Here is a 17,990-nt window from a genome sequence, read left to right on the forward strand (position 1 = left end):
GTATTTATTGCTACACGTATGCACAGAGCGTGATTAAAATTTTTTCTGAGAAAATTTGTTATATCATCAAAATAGATCAATGTAGAATTATAGAATATTGATTCAGTTGATTCATGCAATATGTACGAAGATATATACTATACATATATCATCAGTATGTATAACCATGGTCTTCGACCATGTGTATAACGCCAATAAAAAAAAATTGAATGTAATTTTTCTTTGGGGGGAAATTAAAGATAATTTTTATATAAATACATTTAACGTTGACATAGAAACTTTCAATTGCTATTAAATTTTTGTTGGTACTTTTATTTTCTTATTTCAGTTTTATGTAAAATGTGTATTTTTTATGATAAAGAATTATATAAAATATTAAGAATTCGAAGTATTATAGGTGATAATGCACGTTCTGAAAAATTTAAGACGAATTTGATTTTGAATTTATAAGTTGAACTTTAAATAAAAGACTTACTACACACACAATAGACATAAACATTAATTGAAAAGTATTTTATGTGTATTTATTCAATAGACAGTTGGATATATCATACATATTATTATATTTATAATACATGTGTATCATATTGTGAGTATATATTATTGATGCATGTAAAACTAAAAACCAAGTTGCTTGTAGAGAATATCTACATAATCATCATACTTTGCTTGGAACATGTTACCGGCAATTGGATCGCCGAGTTTATATTTCTCTGCAAATTTACGAATGGAAAAGTGAGCACGGTTGGCATCACTTCGATTGTCCAAACGCTTCTCGTCGAAAGTGAGCTTTTCAGGCTGCTTGTATAACAAGAATACATATCGGTGGAGACCCGAATCCTTCGGAGGTCCAGAACCAACGTATTGAGATAGAGTTTCTCCATCACACACTTTTGATCCAGGAATATTGCCTACTAACCAGTGATGCCATTCACGTTTAGTAGGATTCTGTCTGCTTGGAGCATCAGGATCTGTTAAAAAAAAATATGTTATAGAGCATATATAAAGCTCAGAAAGTACCTTGTCAAATTATGAACTATTATATTAATATTAAGAATTCAGAGTGAAACATAACTTCAAATGTGCAGTAGTGTTATTTGTCAGACCAACTTTCTTATTTTTTTAGAATAATATAAATAGCTTTTATTATCTATAATTACAAAATTTTTTGTGAGAACAAACTAGAGTAGGTGTTTCTGATAGATTTTAGGTCGTTGAATTCAAATTCGTTTTATTCTATATTTAATAGTTTTTTAGATAAATGGAGAGAAATATAATCTGTTAAAGTTGAAATATTTGAGGAAAGAACAAAAGTAGATATGACATTAAATGTGGTATACAATATACTGCAATACTGTATATATAATCTTAATATATTTACATTAAACAAAGTACATTAAATAAAGAGTAAAAAACAAAAGTTTTGCTTTACTGATATTAGATATAGCCTAGCATGTCATAAAACAAATTGTGAATGAAACAACTAGGTAACCTGCATGAGTCATGAAAAATTTTTTCAGTTTCAAAAATAGATATTTTTTAATTGTCATTTTTAGAAGATAAAATAACAATTAAAATATCCAATTTTGAAGCTGACAAACTCTTCCATGACTCCAACAGATCGCGTAACTATTGTATTTTATATTCATTATAATGTCATATTTATTTTGCTCTTTCCTCAAATGTTTCAATTTTCACATTTTCTATCATTTTTCTTGATTAGGTAAAACCTGAATATGATGAAAACAGCTTAAGAATTCAGATTCAGTGATTCAATATTACAAGAAACACCTACTTTAATTTGTCTCTTTAAAATTTTTTTTGTGGTTCTGTGTTATTATAACTTAAAGAAAGAAATAAAAAATCAAATTTCTCTTTTAAACTTTGCAAACTAAGTGCGACAAAGATACTTAAATGTTAAAAAGTTACAGACTGTTTTTATTCTATAATAGTTTATAATGATAATCAGCTGCAAACATTACAAACCAGTCATGCATAAAGTATAAAATGCATCTGCATCTGCCTCCCACTTAACATGGGGCTGATCCTTGACCTGAGTCGGAGCAAGCTCTTTGCCAATCTCAACTTTAGTATCAATGGGATAAGTTACATTCAGAATACTGAACGTGGTGGGTACCTCTTCCACCACGTCCGGAATAACTTTGTAATCTTTGTATTGATCCTGCACAGTCTTAGCCATGGATGACAGTAAACGTGTTCCCACCACTGATGTGATTCCTATGAACGAAATAATCCTTTAATCTATTAAATGTTATTGAAGAGATGACAGAACAAGGAATCAAGGACACTTGATAGGACAACGTTGACATGCCATGATGTAAATAACTCAGCACAAACAATCACACCATGATCCATTGCGCTACCAAATGTCTTTTGCAGGGTAGCGAACGGGAAAATCGAGCGGAATCGGGGTGTGTTTAATACCCAAACATCCCAAACAGAGAATTGCGACGCAAATTCTGTGACGCAGCACCATCTTTTATTAAGCAAAGTTGCAAAGTATTATCGACCGTTTGCAGTAAATCCGACGATTCGCGGGCGAGTGACGGGAGTCTCGCTTTCTCGCAACCCCGATTCCCATTCCCAACCGCGTAAACCGGATTCTTCGCGCGCGCATGCACAGCTAATTGCAAATTTAATTGTAGGAAACATTACTCGAAGTAAGAAGGCATAGAGACATGTCCAGCACGCGCGCTCGCCGGTGCACAATTTACAACAATTTAAGCTGATTTAGGGACGAATAAAGAATAGATCGGAATAGAATTAGAGAACGGACGAAAGATAAACCGGTGGGCGGTGGTCCTGGTGGAACGTACTGGAATCGTGCTTACCTCTCTCGCTGTTGATAGCGATTTATGTAACAGGTCGTTATCGGCCGCCGATTATACGTTAGCCGGTGACTTGCCGGTGAACTCTGAGCTGCTCTGAACGATGCACCTTCGGGACAATTCGAGTCGTTGAGCCGAATATCAATTTTTTGCCTCTACGGATACTGAAATTTTAGACAGCCGGCAAACAGCGGTATATATATATATATACACTTTATAAGTGCGTTGAAAAAAAATGAAAGTCGATAACGATAAATGTGCCGATCGCGATAAACAGCGAAATATCGGATCGAGAGTGGCTTTTTTTTTTGATAAGATAAGAAAGTAGATAAGATAAAATAGGTAGAAAGCTCAAAAAGGATTATAAATAGGAATGGGGAATATATTTGTACTTGAAATGAATCTCGGAGGCTTTTGGCCAAATTTCAGGAGAGAAAATAAGATCGTATTTTTTATAGTCGTTTATTAGAATTTGCCTCAAAATAATTTTGAAAAATTGATACATTGTTCCGCGTTTTCATAATAAAACTGGTGTATTTATTGTAAGATCAATAAGACTAATATTTTTGTTATGTATATATAATAGCATTAATTTATTATTTATTATTTTATTAAAGTGCGAACAGATTGCTGTAAGGCGGACGAAACGAACAGACCCAAAGTGTCAAGAATGTCGATTGGCTGCCAGTAAGGAAAGCGTGAAATGTCCAGAACTTCTTCGTCCACAGCCAATCGGCCGCTATGACGACGGCGAGCCACCTCGGGCTAAGCTATTCGCTACAAGGTCGATTACCTTTCTCTAGCCTTCTCGATGGACGCATTCCAAAACATCCGCTCGTAGAGATTGCTTAGCGAGGTTCGGCTGACGAGCGATGCAAAGTGGCGAATAGTGGCGGACACGTCCAGGGTACTCGATATGAACGACACTTCCGTCAAGACTCGGGATTAAACTATCGAATGATCCACGAATGATTTCCGCGAATAGAAGTGGGCGTACCAGCGAGGTCCCGAGTATCAGGAGTAGTGCCACATAAGTGACAGTTTGTTGTGTCGTTACGGAGCTGTTTCTTCTGGGAGGTCTCTCACTCAAGGAGAAAGAATTGCTTTTAGATTTCTAGGGAGTTTATGATCAAAGTTATAAACAAGGGCAATCGTAAAGGAACGTCATAGAGGAGGATGATCATTGTGCAGGCGTGAGGTCACAAATGATGAAGTCAGCGAGCCACCGTGACGTGCTCCTTCCCGGGGATCCTTCGTGACGTTGCGAGGCCTACGTGCGACAGGTAGGCAGACATGCATCAGAACAGGCGGAAGAAGAAGCGGGTGAACTATGGAGTAAGGGCGGTCGAGGTGGTCCGTGGCGCGAAGGGCTTTGGCTTTACAATATCAGGTCAGCAGCCGTGTATACTCAGCTGCATCGTGCAGGGCAGCCCAGCGGAAGGTGCTGGTCTGCGCGCTGGCGACTACCTGGTCGCCGTCAACGGTCACAACGTCAGCAAGGTACCGCACGACGATGTGGTGCAGCTGATTGGGAGCTCCAAGGGTATCCTGCGGCTGCAGATTGCCGAGAATTACTACTCCGACTCCTCAGACGAGGAGGGCTTGGCCACCGTAAGATCCAAGCCCAAGTACGCGCACAAGCCACGGACTGCTAATGCGAGTGCTTTGCAGTTGCAATGCAGGGCGGCGAAGGTGGTCAGGGATTTGCAGAGTGGCGCGATGTTTCATACAATTCCAGGTGGCCTAGCAACGTCTGACGCTAAAGATCTATATAATTATTCTGGCTTGCACTATCGCTGGAATATGACAAGTCCACTCCCGCTGCCACCACCACCAGCGTCTCACAAGCGTGACTCTGAAAAGATTGTGCATAGAACAGTTGTTGGTTATCTCGGTACTATTGATATACCAAATCAGTTACATCCGTCCTCTATGATGCAGGTACATACATTTCTGATACACTTAGAATAGATTTATAATAATTTGTTGACTAACCCTGCTGGTCTGCGCGAATTTTTCATACAATCGTATTGTTTGAGTCAATATCAGTAAAAAGAAATAAAGATATTTTTACAAAAAATAATTTTATATTAACAAAATGATTAAATACCAGATAAAAGTTTTTTTTTAAATTAGTAAGAAAATAAATTACATTTTTGGTCAAATAGACCTAAATAGATTAATAGGGTTAATACTTGATTGGTTGTAAATTAAAAAAAATAGTTTAATTGTCAAATTAATATAGTAAGCATATTGCTGATATTTATTTTGTAGAATATACGTAATATAGAAATAATATAAAAAGTACAACATAAACCTTTGTTTGTTCTTCTTGTTGCAGGTTTTGAGAAAATGCATTAAAAGACTGAAAGCCGAGAAGCGAAATCCAACTACCGTTCTTCTCACCATTCACGTTGCCAACATTAAACTTACAAATTCGGAAAATCGCGTTATCGCTGAATACCCTTCGTATCGAATAATATTCTGTAACTCCTTTTCCGAGCAAGATAAGCAGTATTTTGGTATATTAACCAAATCCATGAGGAACACAGATGATATCGTATCAAACTCGTGTCACGTTTTTACTATTTATTACAAGTTAATCGACCACGAAGTGCATTCCAGTGCATGTAATGTGTTTGGATTTATGTGTACAAAATCATCAGAGCTAAACGTCTGCCAAGAATTTCCCGACAGTTGTACGAGCCTTATCGGTGCCATACAGACATTGTATATATCCGATTGCACGAATGGGGAGAATTGCACAAATCCTTACAACGAAGCGCGCATACGCTTGGATACCGCTTCTCCTCAACCGAGCAACATTAGCACATCGACTGCTCATTCGAGCAACAGTGATTCTGGAATTGGTTTTAAGGATGATTACGGCAGCTGCTCGAGTAAAAATCTGGCGAATGATTGCGAACGAAGAAGGCAATACTCCAATATGCAATATAGGGTACTTTCTGAATTTAGATTCTATTTAAATTCTATCTATACTATTTTATAAATTTTGTATCTAGAACTTGTACATTTATTTTTCGCGACCTGAACGACTCTAAAAATGGCGTTGATAGAAAAGTGACATAAGTAAACAATTAAAGTTGCAATGTTTGAATTTTGCAAATTTATGACGTTTAAAGAATACATATAATTAAATATTAAAAGTATAAAAATATTGAACATGGAAAGAAAGTAAAATTGTATTTTTACTGTCTCAATTAGAACGTTCTAATCCAGAATATTAAAAATGCTCTGCTGAAAAGTTGCTAATTTTGAGATATATGTTACTTTTTTTATCAATACGATGAGGTCTTTAAATTATTAGGCTAAATTGGAAGAGGCAGAAATATGTGAACACAATTTTTTTTTCAAACTTATGATTTGAACGTAAATTTAGCACATTCTGAAACATACATCTTGACATTCTAAGCACTCGTTAGAGACACTTTTAATAATTAAAAAATATTTTTTTTATACATATCTTAAATTAATTGAATGTATGAAACATTAAAAGCGCTTTGCCATTTACACTGCCCATTCTGTAATATAAAATATTCCATCGTTCCGGCTTTCATGGAAATTTATTTGCAGAATATAAGCGCGCGATTATCTAAAGAACCTGTCAGTGAGGCTGCGGGACACCGATTGACAGTTCGCGCGACCTCGGAGGCCAGATTGTGGAGCGAAGAACTAAAATTCGACCCTTCTAAAGGTAATTCGACGATTTGATACTCCGAAACGTGATGCTGCAAAAGTAGCGTATAATTTTAGGATCTCGTTTTTCTTTCTTCTGCAAATATATCTATCTGAAAGAGGATACAATTGGGGCAGAATTCATTTAACTTTGGGTTTAACAAGCGCGAATGTAGCAGTGGCAATGGTGGGGAACTACGAAATGCGCTTTTCACAGAGATGCGGCACGTGGCGGGGAGTGGGGAAGGTACGACCACCACCTGCGCCGGAACATCTGCCCCTGCTGCGACGGCACGTACCATGTTGGCCAGTACGTCCGTTGGATCTCTCGCGTCCGTTTGTACTACAGCGTTGCTCGACGGTATCGAGGACGCTGCGGAATCGTCTAAAGTAGCGTCGTCGGAGGGATTAAAGCGTCTCATGGACACTACGAACAAGCTCAGTCCAAAAGTGTACTGTGGCCAGGTCACAAAATCACTAGTGCATAGTTTGGAGGACATAAATTCCAGCATGGAGTACGCCCGGCAACCTTACTGTCATTCATATTCTGGCAAGTCTGACAAGCCTCGACCTTGGGGAAGTCTGCAGGAAATACGGAATTTTCGCAGCAGCGCTTCGGACAATTGCATAGTGAGAGATCTTTCATTTAATTCAATTTGTCATAGTTTTTTGTTTTACTTGTCTCGCTGATTTATGTAAATTTTTTTCTTTGATAAGTCTAATCAATTTGCTAATCAAGTTTTTCAATTTGACACTTTTGCAAATGACATTGTAATAATCTAATATTTTCTAATTTTGTCTTGTCAAAGTTTTTTTTATTCTCAGTGAAAAGGGACAATTGTTTAAACATGTGTCTCGTTAAATTATTTTGAAATGCATTTATATTTATCTATTTTTATTTTATATTATATATAATTTATAATAGTGTTGCTTTTTCATTTAGAGCTTGATAAAGTTTTAAGAGTTTTTATAATTATAATATCTCGCGCTAAGCATTTTCTTAGAGATACGTACTTTTCAAAAATGATACATATTATTTCAATTTATCAATATATATTATCTTAATTACCAGTAGTCAACATATCTTTTTATGTCAATTAGCGAAATGTATGCGAAATCATAGCTTTCCCGCTTGTTTCTCACGCTTGCTTCTTCCGATTACTTTCGAAAATGTGCATCAGTAACATTAATGCTCCCATAGGATTTGTCGTTGCGAACGATTTCCGGTTCCTCTCGTGTACTCGTTATTCATGACTGCGTCATCGTTTCCTGCCTCTGATTTGCGCTCGTGCATACAGACAGGGGTCAAGCGAAAACGAAACAACCAGAAACCAGATCGCCTCTGTGCGAATGCGTTCCCGCGTTTTACTTACGCTACACGCTCTCATATACAGTTACTTCATTTGGTATATAAACGTATCTGCCGTTTCTAGGAATGGAATTACAAACTGATGTAATAGATACTGCTCATCGAATCGGACTTATATTTTGTACAGGATATCTCAGTGATCATGTATTTCCTCTCCGCAAATCTTCCGACGAATTTAAAGAGAGCATCCCACAACACTAATCGGAGTTGATTTGAGATTAATTGTTTTTTTATTTTAATAATTTAGAGCAATGTTAAATACTTGAATTAAAATTTTTTTAAGTTAACAGAAAAATAAAAATGATAAATTTGTCATTTTTTTGTAATTATACATTCGGAAAACAATAGATAAGAATATTTAATATCTTCAATATCTGCAGATAATAATAAGCTAAAATTAACATACACATTACAATTCTCAAAATAACATCATAATTCGCAAAATGACATAAATTAGCGTAATAAGGTTAAATAGGATTGAGTCGTTAAACTTAATCTGTGCTGGTGCAGAGTTGAAAATGGGTCTTGATAACTACGTTGCAACCAACAATGCCAAAGTAACGTTAAAAAAATGTTTCCGCGAACTGAGGTTGATGCACCGTCCTTAGGTACATGAATAGATCTTACGATATAATAGATGCAGGGTCGGCTACACAGAGAATATCCATTCCTTATGCTCAGAATTTGTTCATTTTAGTATATCTACAGTATCATAAACGGTCTTTATATATTAATATAATCATATGTGTATCGTTGAAAAATATCTTAAACACCTTCATTTATATTGAATCATATTATTTGTACAACCAAATCAAGCTAACAATTTATATACAATTAATTATGTTGATTCTATTGAAGAATTAGAAGAGCTTCAACATAATTTATTCTTAAATTTTAGGTACTTCATTTTGACGAAACTGTTACTTTTAATTGCGCAAAATTACATCTTTTAATACAGTCACGAAAAAACTTCCATTCATTTAAATCTTAATCCTCGTTTTAATCGATTCGTATTTCACAGCTCATTTAAAATCCCCCCAACACCTCTCCACTTCTGCATTCATGAATCCCTCGCCTCCCTGCATGCGGCCCTGCATAGATGTTAAAACGAGGTTGAACGATAGAGTTCGTCGGTGGAGACAGAGAGGGAAAGGCCGTGACGCGGGCCCGTTGTAGTAGTGGTAGCGATGGAAGCGGAAGAGAAGCGGGGCGAGCGACGGGGGTCGACGATGAGAATGAATCAGTCGAGAACAACATCGAGGGAGAGGCGAAGGGACGTCGAGCGAGCGAGAGAGAAAAGGAAGGAGAGAAGGAGATAGAAATAGGGAGGGAAGTGGGCCTTGTTCGAGCGTAAAGTGGCCTCAGCTTCAACGTCGTAACACGCCGGAGCGAACGCGGTAGTAACTGTGTAGCACACGGTGGGTGCAGTCGCAACGATGTCGTAGACGATTACGTCGTTCTGGATACTCGTTATCGCCATCGTCAACAACTCGTAGCGTCCTGCGATACGACACGTCACGTCACGTCACTTCACGTCACGTCTGGTAACGTCTGCCAAGGCCCAAGGCACGCAGTGGTTCGCGACTCGCACCGTGGCTCGGCGATGCCCGATCATCACGCTGGGCGGAGCCCTCGTTATTACACAAGCAAATCGCCCGTTTAGCTCTCGTCGCCGACGTCGTCGTCCACTATTCCACCTCATCCGCGCCAAAGTATGCGATCGTCGCCCGGTACGTGCGAGTACCGTGAGGCTGATAAATGACGTTGCCGCCGTCGCCGCCGACGTGAAAAACGTGCGGCCCGCGAGCGTGACATGGATGCGCTGGCGAAATCGGTACGTAGAAAAAAGAGGCACGGGCAGGTTTGCTCGGGCTCGGGGTGTTCGGGCGTGCATCGCGAACGCTGTTGTATGCGGTACGTCTTGCTGTCGCCGCGACAATTTCTCGATGACGCATGGTTCGGCAAATTTGGAATGGATCCGTTTTTAGGAAAGGTTTCGTCGTCTGTCGTAAGTTTGTATATTCAGCGTTAAATAATTGAGATTGATGTTTGCGGCAACTGAGTGCATAAGGCAGAAAACTCGTTTGAGAACCATATATTTAAGTATAAAACGGTTAGATGATTTTACCGAATATTCAAAGCGTGATTATTATAGGCGCTTTTCATTTAATGATACAAGTCGATACAAGTCTTATTCCGTCTTTTTTGGCATTCAAAAGATATAGAACGATATGTTGGCAAATGCGATTGGTCAATTTCAATGGATTAATCGTCGATTAAAGTTAATTGAAGTTTCTCGAAATGGTTAAACTGCATCTTAAATTTCATCAGGACTCTTCCTCGCTTTTGCCAAATATACCTGATCTCAAGGGTCTGTTTTCCATGACCAAAATAGCTTTTGGAACTTAAAGTGAGATAGCTATTATATATGTTTAATATTTGATGGAAGTGAGAAAGAGTCCTAATGCAGTCCCACATGCAGTCCCGTGCAGGTATAAAAAATAGATTAGGTTTGAGTGTACACTCAAAAGTGTACACTACTCAGCCACAAAAACTTCTTGTTTAATAATAAATTATTGGATACGCTAATGTGCACTTTGGATATTATGATTGCTTTCCTTTTAGGAGACTGTCGATACAAACGTCGCTTTATTTTTGTGATTCATTGAATGTCAAGAATAGAACGTGTTTGTATCGACTATGTCTTCTAAGAGGAAAACAGCCTAACACTGTTATACATTAATCTAATCTAAGTGTAAAAGCGAAATTTTAATATCTCGATCGATAATATGTTTAATACATATTTTATGAAATATCATGATAAAGAATATTAAGGATTCGCATATTAATATATAGATATATTTTTATATTAAACATATATTTTTTTACGCCAACTTTAATGTGCATCAACGAGTACGTCCAATCGAATTCACTACAACATTCGGTCTGGTTGTTGAACAACAAGAGATCTGTTTTTTCTGTGGCTGAACTAGAGTACACTTTTGGAACTTAAAATGAGATAGATATATGTTTGATATTTGTCGAAAGCGAGAAAGAGAGTTCTAATTCACTTTATAGTACAGGAACAGAAAACAGACCAAAGGATAAAATGAAATTGGATGCATAGACAGAAAGTTCGTTTGAGAAACATACATTTATGAAACATTTAAATTATTGTACTGAAGTTTATTACGAGTGCTTAACATTTGGTGAATAACTAGGATAAAATGTTGCAAATACGAGGAAATTTTTGAATACAGCCTTAATAGAAATAGTGAATTCGAGAGATTCACGCAAGATGTCCTTCTTCATATTAAATTCGACACTCTATATATCAGACGATTAAGTGATAAAGTGAACGTATATAGGAGAGGTCAAAGTGAACATAAATCAACATCGCACTTACATCTTAATGAATGCTTCGTGCGCCGTAGAAACAACGGGATAAATCTATCAAAGATAAAATCATCTACCGTAAAGAGTGCGATAATCGTATTCTTTTTAATTAAGCCCAGACCGGCTTGCCGATTGTTCATTAACGTCTCTGGCGGTGAACGCGCTGACGCGACTTATTTCCTTAATTATTGATAATCACGGGCTTTCGGCTCGTGAGCTCATAGCGCGACGACTCATGTTTGTCGTCGTTTAAAGCCGCATTCCTCGAATTGTCCGATGCACGAACATTTAGTCTTTATTTTAACTTCCTCCTCTCATCAACCAGAATGTTGTTGCGACTATTATTGTTATTATCTTGAATATCTTATCGTAGCTTTTTTAGTTATACAGTAATGTCAATTAAGAAAAATCGTACGTGGGAAGATGAAATTGCACGTTAGCTCCCCGCGCATATAGGAACACAAACGGGGAAAGAGGATGGGAAAACAGAGCACGCGAAACGAGCGATCCAAGAAAGCGTTTTCTCATAGCATGCACCTGTTGCGTGCACGACAGGTGCTGAACTGTAAAGGTTCCAGCTCGGAATGCGTAGGAATTAATATTATATTAGAATCTCTGTCGGAAACTCGGTGATGTAACGGATATAATAGAATTGCAAATAGAGATCGTAGATTGTGCATAACAATAATGTTGACCAACTAGCAGCAATTACGATAGAACGCTGGAAATGATTAATGCGCCACTTATTTTGAAACAGTTTCTATATCCATGCTGTTGTATTAAGGAATCCTTTAGTTGAACAATTTAATAATAAGTTATCTAGAAATGTGTAATTTTAAAAAAGTAAGAATTATTTAAGTATTAATTTGCCAAATCTTTAATATTAAATATCTTATTAATTTAGACCAGATAAAATTTTAATATCTAATAAGAATCATGTATGAAACGAAAACAGTAAACGGTAAAGTTTCGTTTTTATTTAGACAGAAGTGTTGCTAATCTGTAATAAAACATTTAAAGTAATATTCTTATATTCATTTTTCAGTTTTATTTTATTAATGGAATATTTATCTGTTGCAGTATGGCAGTACCGAGTCTTGTGACAAAAACAATGACTGTAAAGGAGTGCATACTTGGGCAAATGGATTTGAAAAACTGTTGGAGGATCCAAAGGGTTTGCAAACGTTCGCTGTGAGTATTGCGCGATTCTTCTCATATCTATTGAACGATTATATGCAACGTGTTACAATTACTGAACGCAATTGATTTTATTCTAGGAGTTTCTCAAGAAGGAATTTAGTCATGAAAATATATATTTTTGGGCTGCTTGTGAAAGATACAAAGACACTAAAGATACTGTTATGCGCCGTCGATTAGCTTGTCAGATATATCAGCGTCATTTATCAAGCACAGCCGCCGAGCCAGTAAATGTTGATAGTCATGCGTCAGGACAAATTACTCAAGAATTACTCGACGAAGCACCCGCGGATTTATTTCTACAGGTATGCTATTTTTAAAAAGTCATTTTTATTAGAAAAAAAAATAAATATTTTGCTCTATACTTATTTTGATTAATAATTAATAATAAATTAAATTACTGAATCTTTCAAAAATTTTTTTCTTCATATATATTTTATCTGTGAATATCTGTGAATTTTATTATAAATAATCAGATAATTGTTGTTATTGTTTTAGACTCAAAAACAAGTATTCAACCTAATGAAGTTCGACAGTTACCCGAGATTTTTACGATCGGAACTTTATCGCGCCTGCTTGGAAGCGGGAAGTGCCGTGGTTGATACAGAAGACTGTGATCTACATCTTACAAGTTCGCCTAGTGTAAAATTAAAGAAGAGTCACTCCGATGCGGAAGATCGTTGTCGAAAATCGCTTCTTCCCTGGAACAGAAAAAATAGGTAAATTATTTACAATTTTATTTCTATTGATAAGTGAAAATGTTTGCTTGTGCGCGCGTGCGCGCGCGCGCACACACACACACACACACACACAATGTGTATTTTATTCTATTTTATTGCATTTTCAGATCCAAATCAAAAGATCGTGGTGAATCCGAATACAATAAAACCCCTAGCCGAAGTGAGACTATATATAAAAGCTTTACAGTTATTAAGAGAGAAACAGAAGGTAACAATAATGAAGATACAGTGTCAATATCTAGTAGTCGGTCATCGTTAGCGTCGTGGGATTTGGCGTTACGGCAATCGTTTAACAAACATGTAAGTATTACTGCAACTAACACAGTAACCTGATAGTGATATTTTAAATAAATTTGAATCAGTCATATTTTAATAGGATTTGCCAATCTTTTATAACTGTGTTAAAAGATTTGTATGAATCGTATGTGTTGGTATTGAAGTGAAACTTATGTAAAATTCTTGTGATAATTTTTTTAGTTGCGTATTAAGTTATTTTAACGAGTGTTGTGTGTAAATCTATTTTGTAGAGAGTGCTTTTGGTGATACTTTTTGAAAAGGTAGTTATTATTAATATACAATAATCACAGGTGAAAGAGTAGTACATATATTGCATTAATCCACTAAGATGTGCATCAGCTATTGTAGAACAGATTTAATGCAAACTACTATAAATGATTTTCGATAAGATTTTTTAGATTTACAAAACAGTATCAGGCCATTTTATCAAAATTATATAGATTTTAAAGTGTGCATAAAAATGTCAATCTGTATGTACGTGAACGAATGTATGTTCACTTGTAGTCTGTATCGTCTTACGATGGGCAAACGAACGAAAAGAAAGATGCTCGCAGCAAATGTACGGGTTTATGTCGAGTCATATTACCTGATGGGTCCACTACTGTAGTGACAACCAGCCAAACCGAGAGCATTAAAGACGTGGTTACTCGGCTACTTGATAAGCGAGCTCTACGATATTCTAACTATGATGTTCTGATACTAGCAACAGATGAGGTTTGTGCTGTCTTCTGTTTAACCGAATGCAAGCTTTAGAGAAATACTGTTTATCTAATGCACGCACGTTTGCTTTTTTGCATTATAATGAATAAAAACTCTATTTATGCATTACAATACATAAATAGAGTTTATGTTTCTCTAATATTTTATATTAATCTGCACGAAGTATAAAGCATTTAATGGGTAATGTATTTTTTTATTTATGATTTTATTCTGTATTGTACAATTTGGTGATGGAAAAGATACAAGTAAGTCTCTTATCGTGTCTTGTAAAAGTGCGAATACAAATATTTTGCTATCTGCATAATTAATCAATAATTCATATTTTAATCATCATACATTTTAAATTACTGCATTAATGTAATTTAATTTAGATCCATATGTTGATACTTTTTCAGTATATTATATATTTTATTTGCAGATGGTGGACACAAAGTGTTTTTCATCAGTATTAGCAGGCCAGGAAGTTGAAGTCGTTCCTACAAAAGTTTTAAAAGTAGAATTACCCTCGCGAAGGATAATAAGCATTATCGCTCACAAGGGTAAAACTCTGAAAGAAGTTTTGAGACCTCTTCTAAATAAATATGGTTTCAATTTAGATTTGATTAGTATTTGGAGTGAAGGCCGTTGTGTTCCTATGGATATTATGGCTATCAGTGCTCCTACACGCATTATTGTAATGGCAAATGAAGAAGGTTAGTGTATAATACATATATATGTATATTACATAATATTTAATAAGCCGATAAAATCAAAACTTTACTAATTAAACATTATTTTACAGATTTTCAACGGGAATTGCATACTGCTAAATATTTAGACGAAGTGCCACACGCACAACCAACTCTGGATGAAATAACTAATAAAGTATTTGAGGAGCTTCTGGTTGGAAAAAGTAGAAATAAGTATCAATATAGTGAAGGGTCATGTAAGGTAAATCAGTAATATTTAAAGAACATTCTTCTATTGATACAACAAATTGCTTTTAACATCACTTTTGTATCTTTCATTGAATTATTTTTTACAGTCGGATGATCAACGTTCGGAAGGATCTTCTATATTATCTAGCAAATTCTTTCTTCGAGATTCAACAATTCACGGGAAGAAAAAGGTAACATATATTCAACTTATATTCAGCTTATATCTTTCTAATCAAGAAATTTAATTGTTTTTGTAATACATACTTCCGGTTTTCTTTTTAAGGCGAAATCTAAATGTTGCAATACAAGTGAAAAAGGTAATTCAAACGATTGCATTCATGAGGGAGCACCCATTAAATCCCAGCCACCACTTATCGCAAAGTGGCGTAATGGCGTAAAATTGCAACTTCCAGGCAGATTTGATGGAGATGGTGAGTATGATATAATATACATAATATATTCATATATATTCCTTTTCTGCATAAAATGCTTTATAATTCACAGATCCAGATTCTAAGTTTTTTTTTATTTTTACACATAATCATAAAAATATTTAATTAAAAAAATCATTAATTAATCAAAGTTTTATTTGTTAAAATCAATTAATTTAAGTTATAATTGTTCTTCTTCATAGATTTATACGAAGGATTGAAAAGAGCGCAAAGATCGAGATTGGAGGATCAGAGAGGGACGGAAATTAATTTTGAACTACCGGATTTTTTAAAGGTATAGTCACATGTGTACTATAGAGATGTACTGAAATATTTAATTTATTCTATTTTATCTTGCATTGAGATTTAGTAACAGTAGAGAGAATTTGTGTGCATAAATTTAAACTTAAGATCTCTATGTTATATATATGTTTCGACTCTTAAAGCTATGAAATTATTGATCAGAACAAGGAAAACGGGAAACCATCGGATTCTAACAAGATGCGAAGAACTCGGGTAGTATCGGCCAATTGCGAGAGCACTGCGAAGTTTTACGACTCAAGCGATGATAAGCAAAGTAGCAGCGGATATGAGTATCCTGCGCACGTGACAAATGGAGCCGCAAACGAACGATTTTCAACCTTGGTTAATATTACGGAGCCTTTAAGTAAGTGCCTTGAGAGTTCATTCAATTTAGACGGCGATAGGACATTGGTGGATGGAGATCAAACGATTATCGAGAACGGTACTGATTCCCCATCGAAGAGTCCGCATTCAGGAAGCTATGGGAGCACGGATGTGTCGCCTACGAAGCTGTCGAAGCCTCCACCGTTACCGCCGAAGCCCAAAAATCTTGTTGTAAACGTGGTGAAAAGCGGCTACATCGCGTCCCCGAAAACTTTGCAAAGGCCTAATCATGTGATTGAATGAAACAATCGAACATAATGTAAAAAGAAGATATTTTTTAGTTAACGTAGTTAGCGTAGTGTTTCATGTGATGTCATAATTAATCGGTTGGACACGACACAGTACGATAACTGATTGTGAGTAAAACTTTATCGTATCTATAAATTATTAGAAGGAATGCTCTGTACAAGAGCTGTTTCTACGGTTGGAAGATACAGGGCAACATGACTAATCCTCTATTATGTATTTTTCTATGATATATTCACATTCCACAACTTAGATTTTATTTCGAAAATGTGTCCTGTGTGTGTCAGTGCCTTGATTCTAGAATGTTATTGCACATAAATTTTATATTTTAATGAAATATGATTTTTTTAAGGAGACATTTCTTATTCTATATACATTATGTTCGTTTTTATTTTACATTGAATAGTAATTTCGCATCTCTTATATTGATTTTTATTTTATTTTAATAAAAAATTAATGAACAATATTTTTTATTAAGGTGATGCGTAGTTTTATGTGAAAATTGATACATAATAATGTCAACAGTTTTGGGTTTGATCTCAATCCACATTCCATGCATGTTTTTGTTTTAAAGGATTGCAAATTGAAAATTGTAAGTGAAGGAGTATGAAGTGACTATCATAATCTGTTACGAGAAGTTATATCTTTTAATAAGATAGAAATTACATTTTTTTATTTATGTATGTTAATATTGCTGAATAAAGATAGCATTCTAGAATCAGATTAGATATATAATGGTAAACCTATACATGATACATATTATATATTTTATACATATATTCGAGTTTCTTCGCAAACCGTCTTGACTAGAGAAACGAAGTCCAGGTGACAACAATCTATGCGCTTATTAGGTGATTATATAGGAACCAATGTTTTTTAATAAAAAGAAGTGTGTGCTCCCCGAAGGAGCACAATAGGATGAAGTAAAGGGGACGATCTGTTTTCAGTATTTCGAATAACTTTATTAATTAGATATAATTTTCAAAGGGATCGCGTCCTAATTTTGATAAAGCTATTGCGTATTACGCACGCTGGAAAAAAAATACGTGCGTCGTCGTTTCGTAATAAACAGGAGATACTCATCATAGAATGAATCGTGCGAGACAAATTCATTTATATATCGTATCGGTGGGGCATCTATTGTGACATACTAATATATTATATTATATGATTGTCTAAATTAGGCAAGCTTTAATAAATTTTTTAAATTTTATAGAAAAGCCTCTATATATTTTAGCCATTATGTTGCCTTTGATCCTTTTGGAGATAATAAAAACCATTCTCCTGTTATCCTCTAAGTATAATTGTTTATTAACTCGAGTTCTTTAATATGATATTTATGTCTGGTTGTGTAATATTTAATTAAAAGTACAATTTAAAATAATGCAGCTAGTTCAGTATTGGGGAGCAGGGCCTCTATTCTTGAAACGAAACGTATACGAAAG

General features: G+C 35.6%; 2 protein-coding genes across 4 annotated transcripts; one reads left to right on the top strand and one right to left on the bottom strand.

The window, feature by feature from the left end:
- Positions 1 to 544: 544 nt before the first annotated feature.
- Positions 545 to 3,137, bottom strand: LOC108783547 (protein D2). Of its 3 annotated transcripts, none has more exons than XM_018552144.1 (3): positions 2,853 to 3,137; positions 1,987 to 2,238; positions 545 to 971 (listed from the first exon to the last, which is right to left on the bottom strand). In XM_018552144.1, exons 2-3 carry the CDS (start codon positions 2,198 to 2,200, stop codon positions 619 to 621), a joined length of 567 nt encoding a protein of 188 aa, XP_018407646.1. In that variant the 5' UTR covers positions 2,201 to 2,238; positions 2,853 to 3,137; the 3' UTR covers positions 545 to 618. The 3 variants fall into 3 exon arrangements, with proteins under 3 accessions (XP_018407646.1, XP_018407645.1, XP_018407644.1); XM_018552143.1 differs by lacking the exon at positions 2,853 to 3,137 and adding an exon at positions 2,677 to 2,821; XM_018552142.1 differs by lacking the exon at positions 2,853 to 3,137 and adding an exon at positions 2,446 to 2,600.
- A 665-nt stretch (positions 3,138 to 3,802) lies between these two features.
- Positions 3,803 to 16,853, top strand: loco (regulator of G protein signaling family member locomotion defects). The gene is made up of 15 exons (XM_018552145.1): positions 3,803 to 4,790; positions 5,191 to 5,808; positions 6,444 to 6,564; positions 6,763 to 7,175; positions 12,391 to 12,501; positions 12,588 to 12,812; positions 13,006 to 13,226; positions 13,355 to 13,547; positions 14,049 to 14,258; positions 14,683 to 14,956; positions 15,046 to 15,194; positions 15,289 to 15,372; positions 15,465 to 15,612; positions 15,816 to 15,907; positions 16,078 to 16,853. Exons 1-15 carry the CDS (start codon positions 4,143 to 4,145, stop codon positions 16,540 to 16,542), a joined length of 3,972 nt encoding a protein of 1,323 aa, XP_018407647.1. The 5' UTR covers positions 3,803 to 4,142; the 3' UTR covers positions 16,543 to 16,853.
- The last annotated feature ends 1,137 nt before the right edge of the window (positions 16,854 to 17,990 follow it).

The sequence above is a fragment of the Cyphomyrmex costatus genome, unplaced genomic scaffold, assembly GCF_001594065.2.
Source record: "Cyphomyrmex costatus isolate MS0001 unplaced genomic scaffold, Ccosl1.0 scaffold154, whole genome shotgun sequence".
Lineage (NCBI taxonomy): Eukaryota > Metazoa > Arthropoda > Insecta > Hymenoptera > Formicidae > Cyphomyrmex > Cyphomyrmex costatus.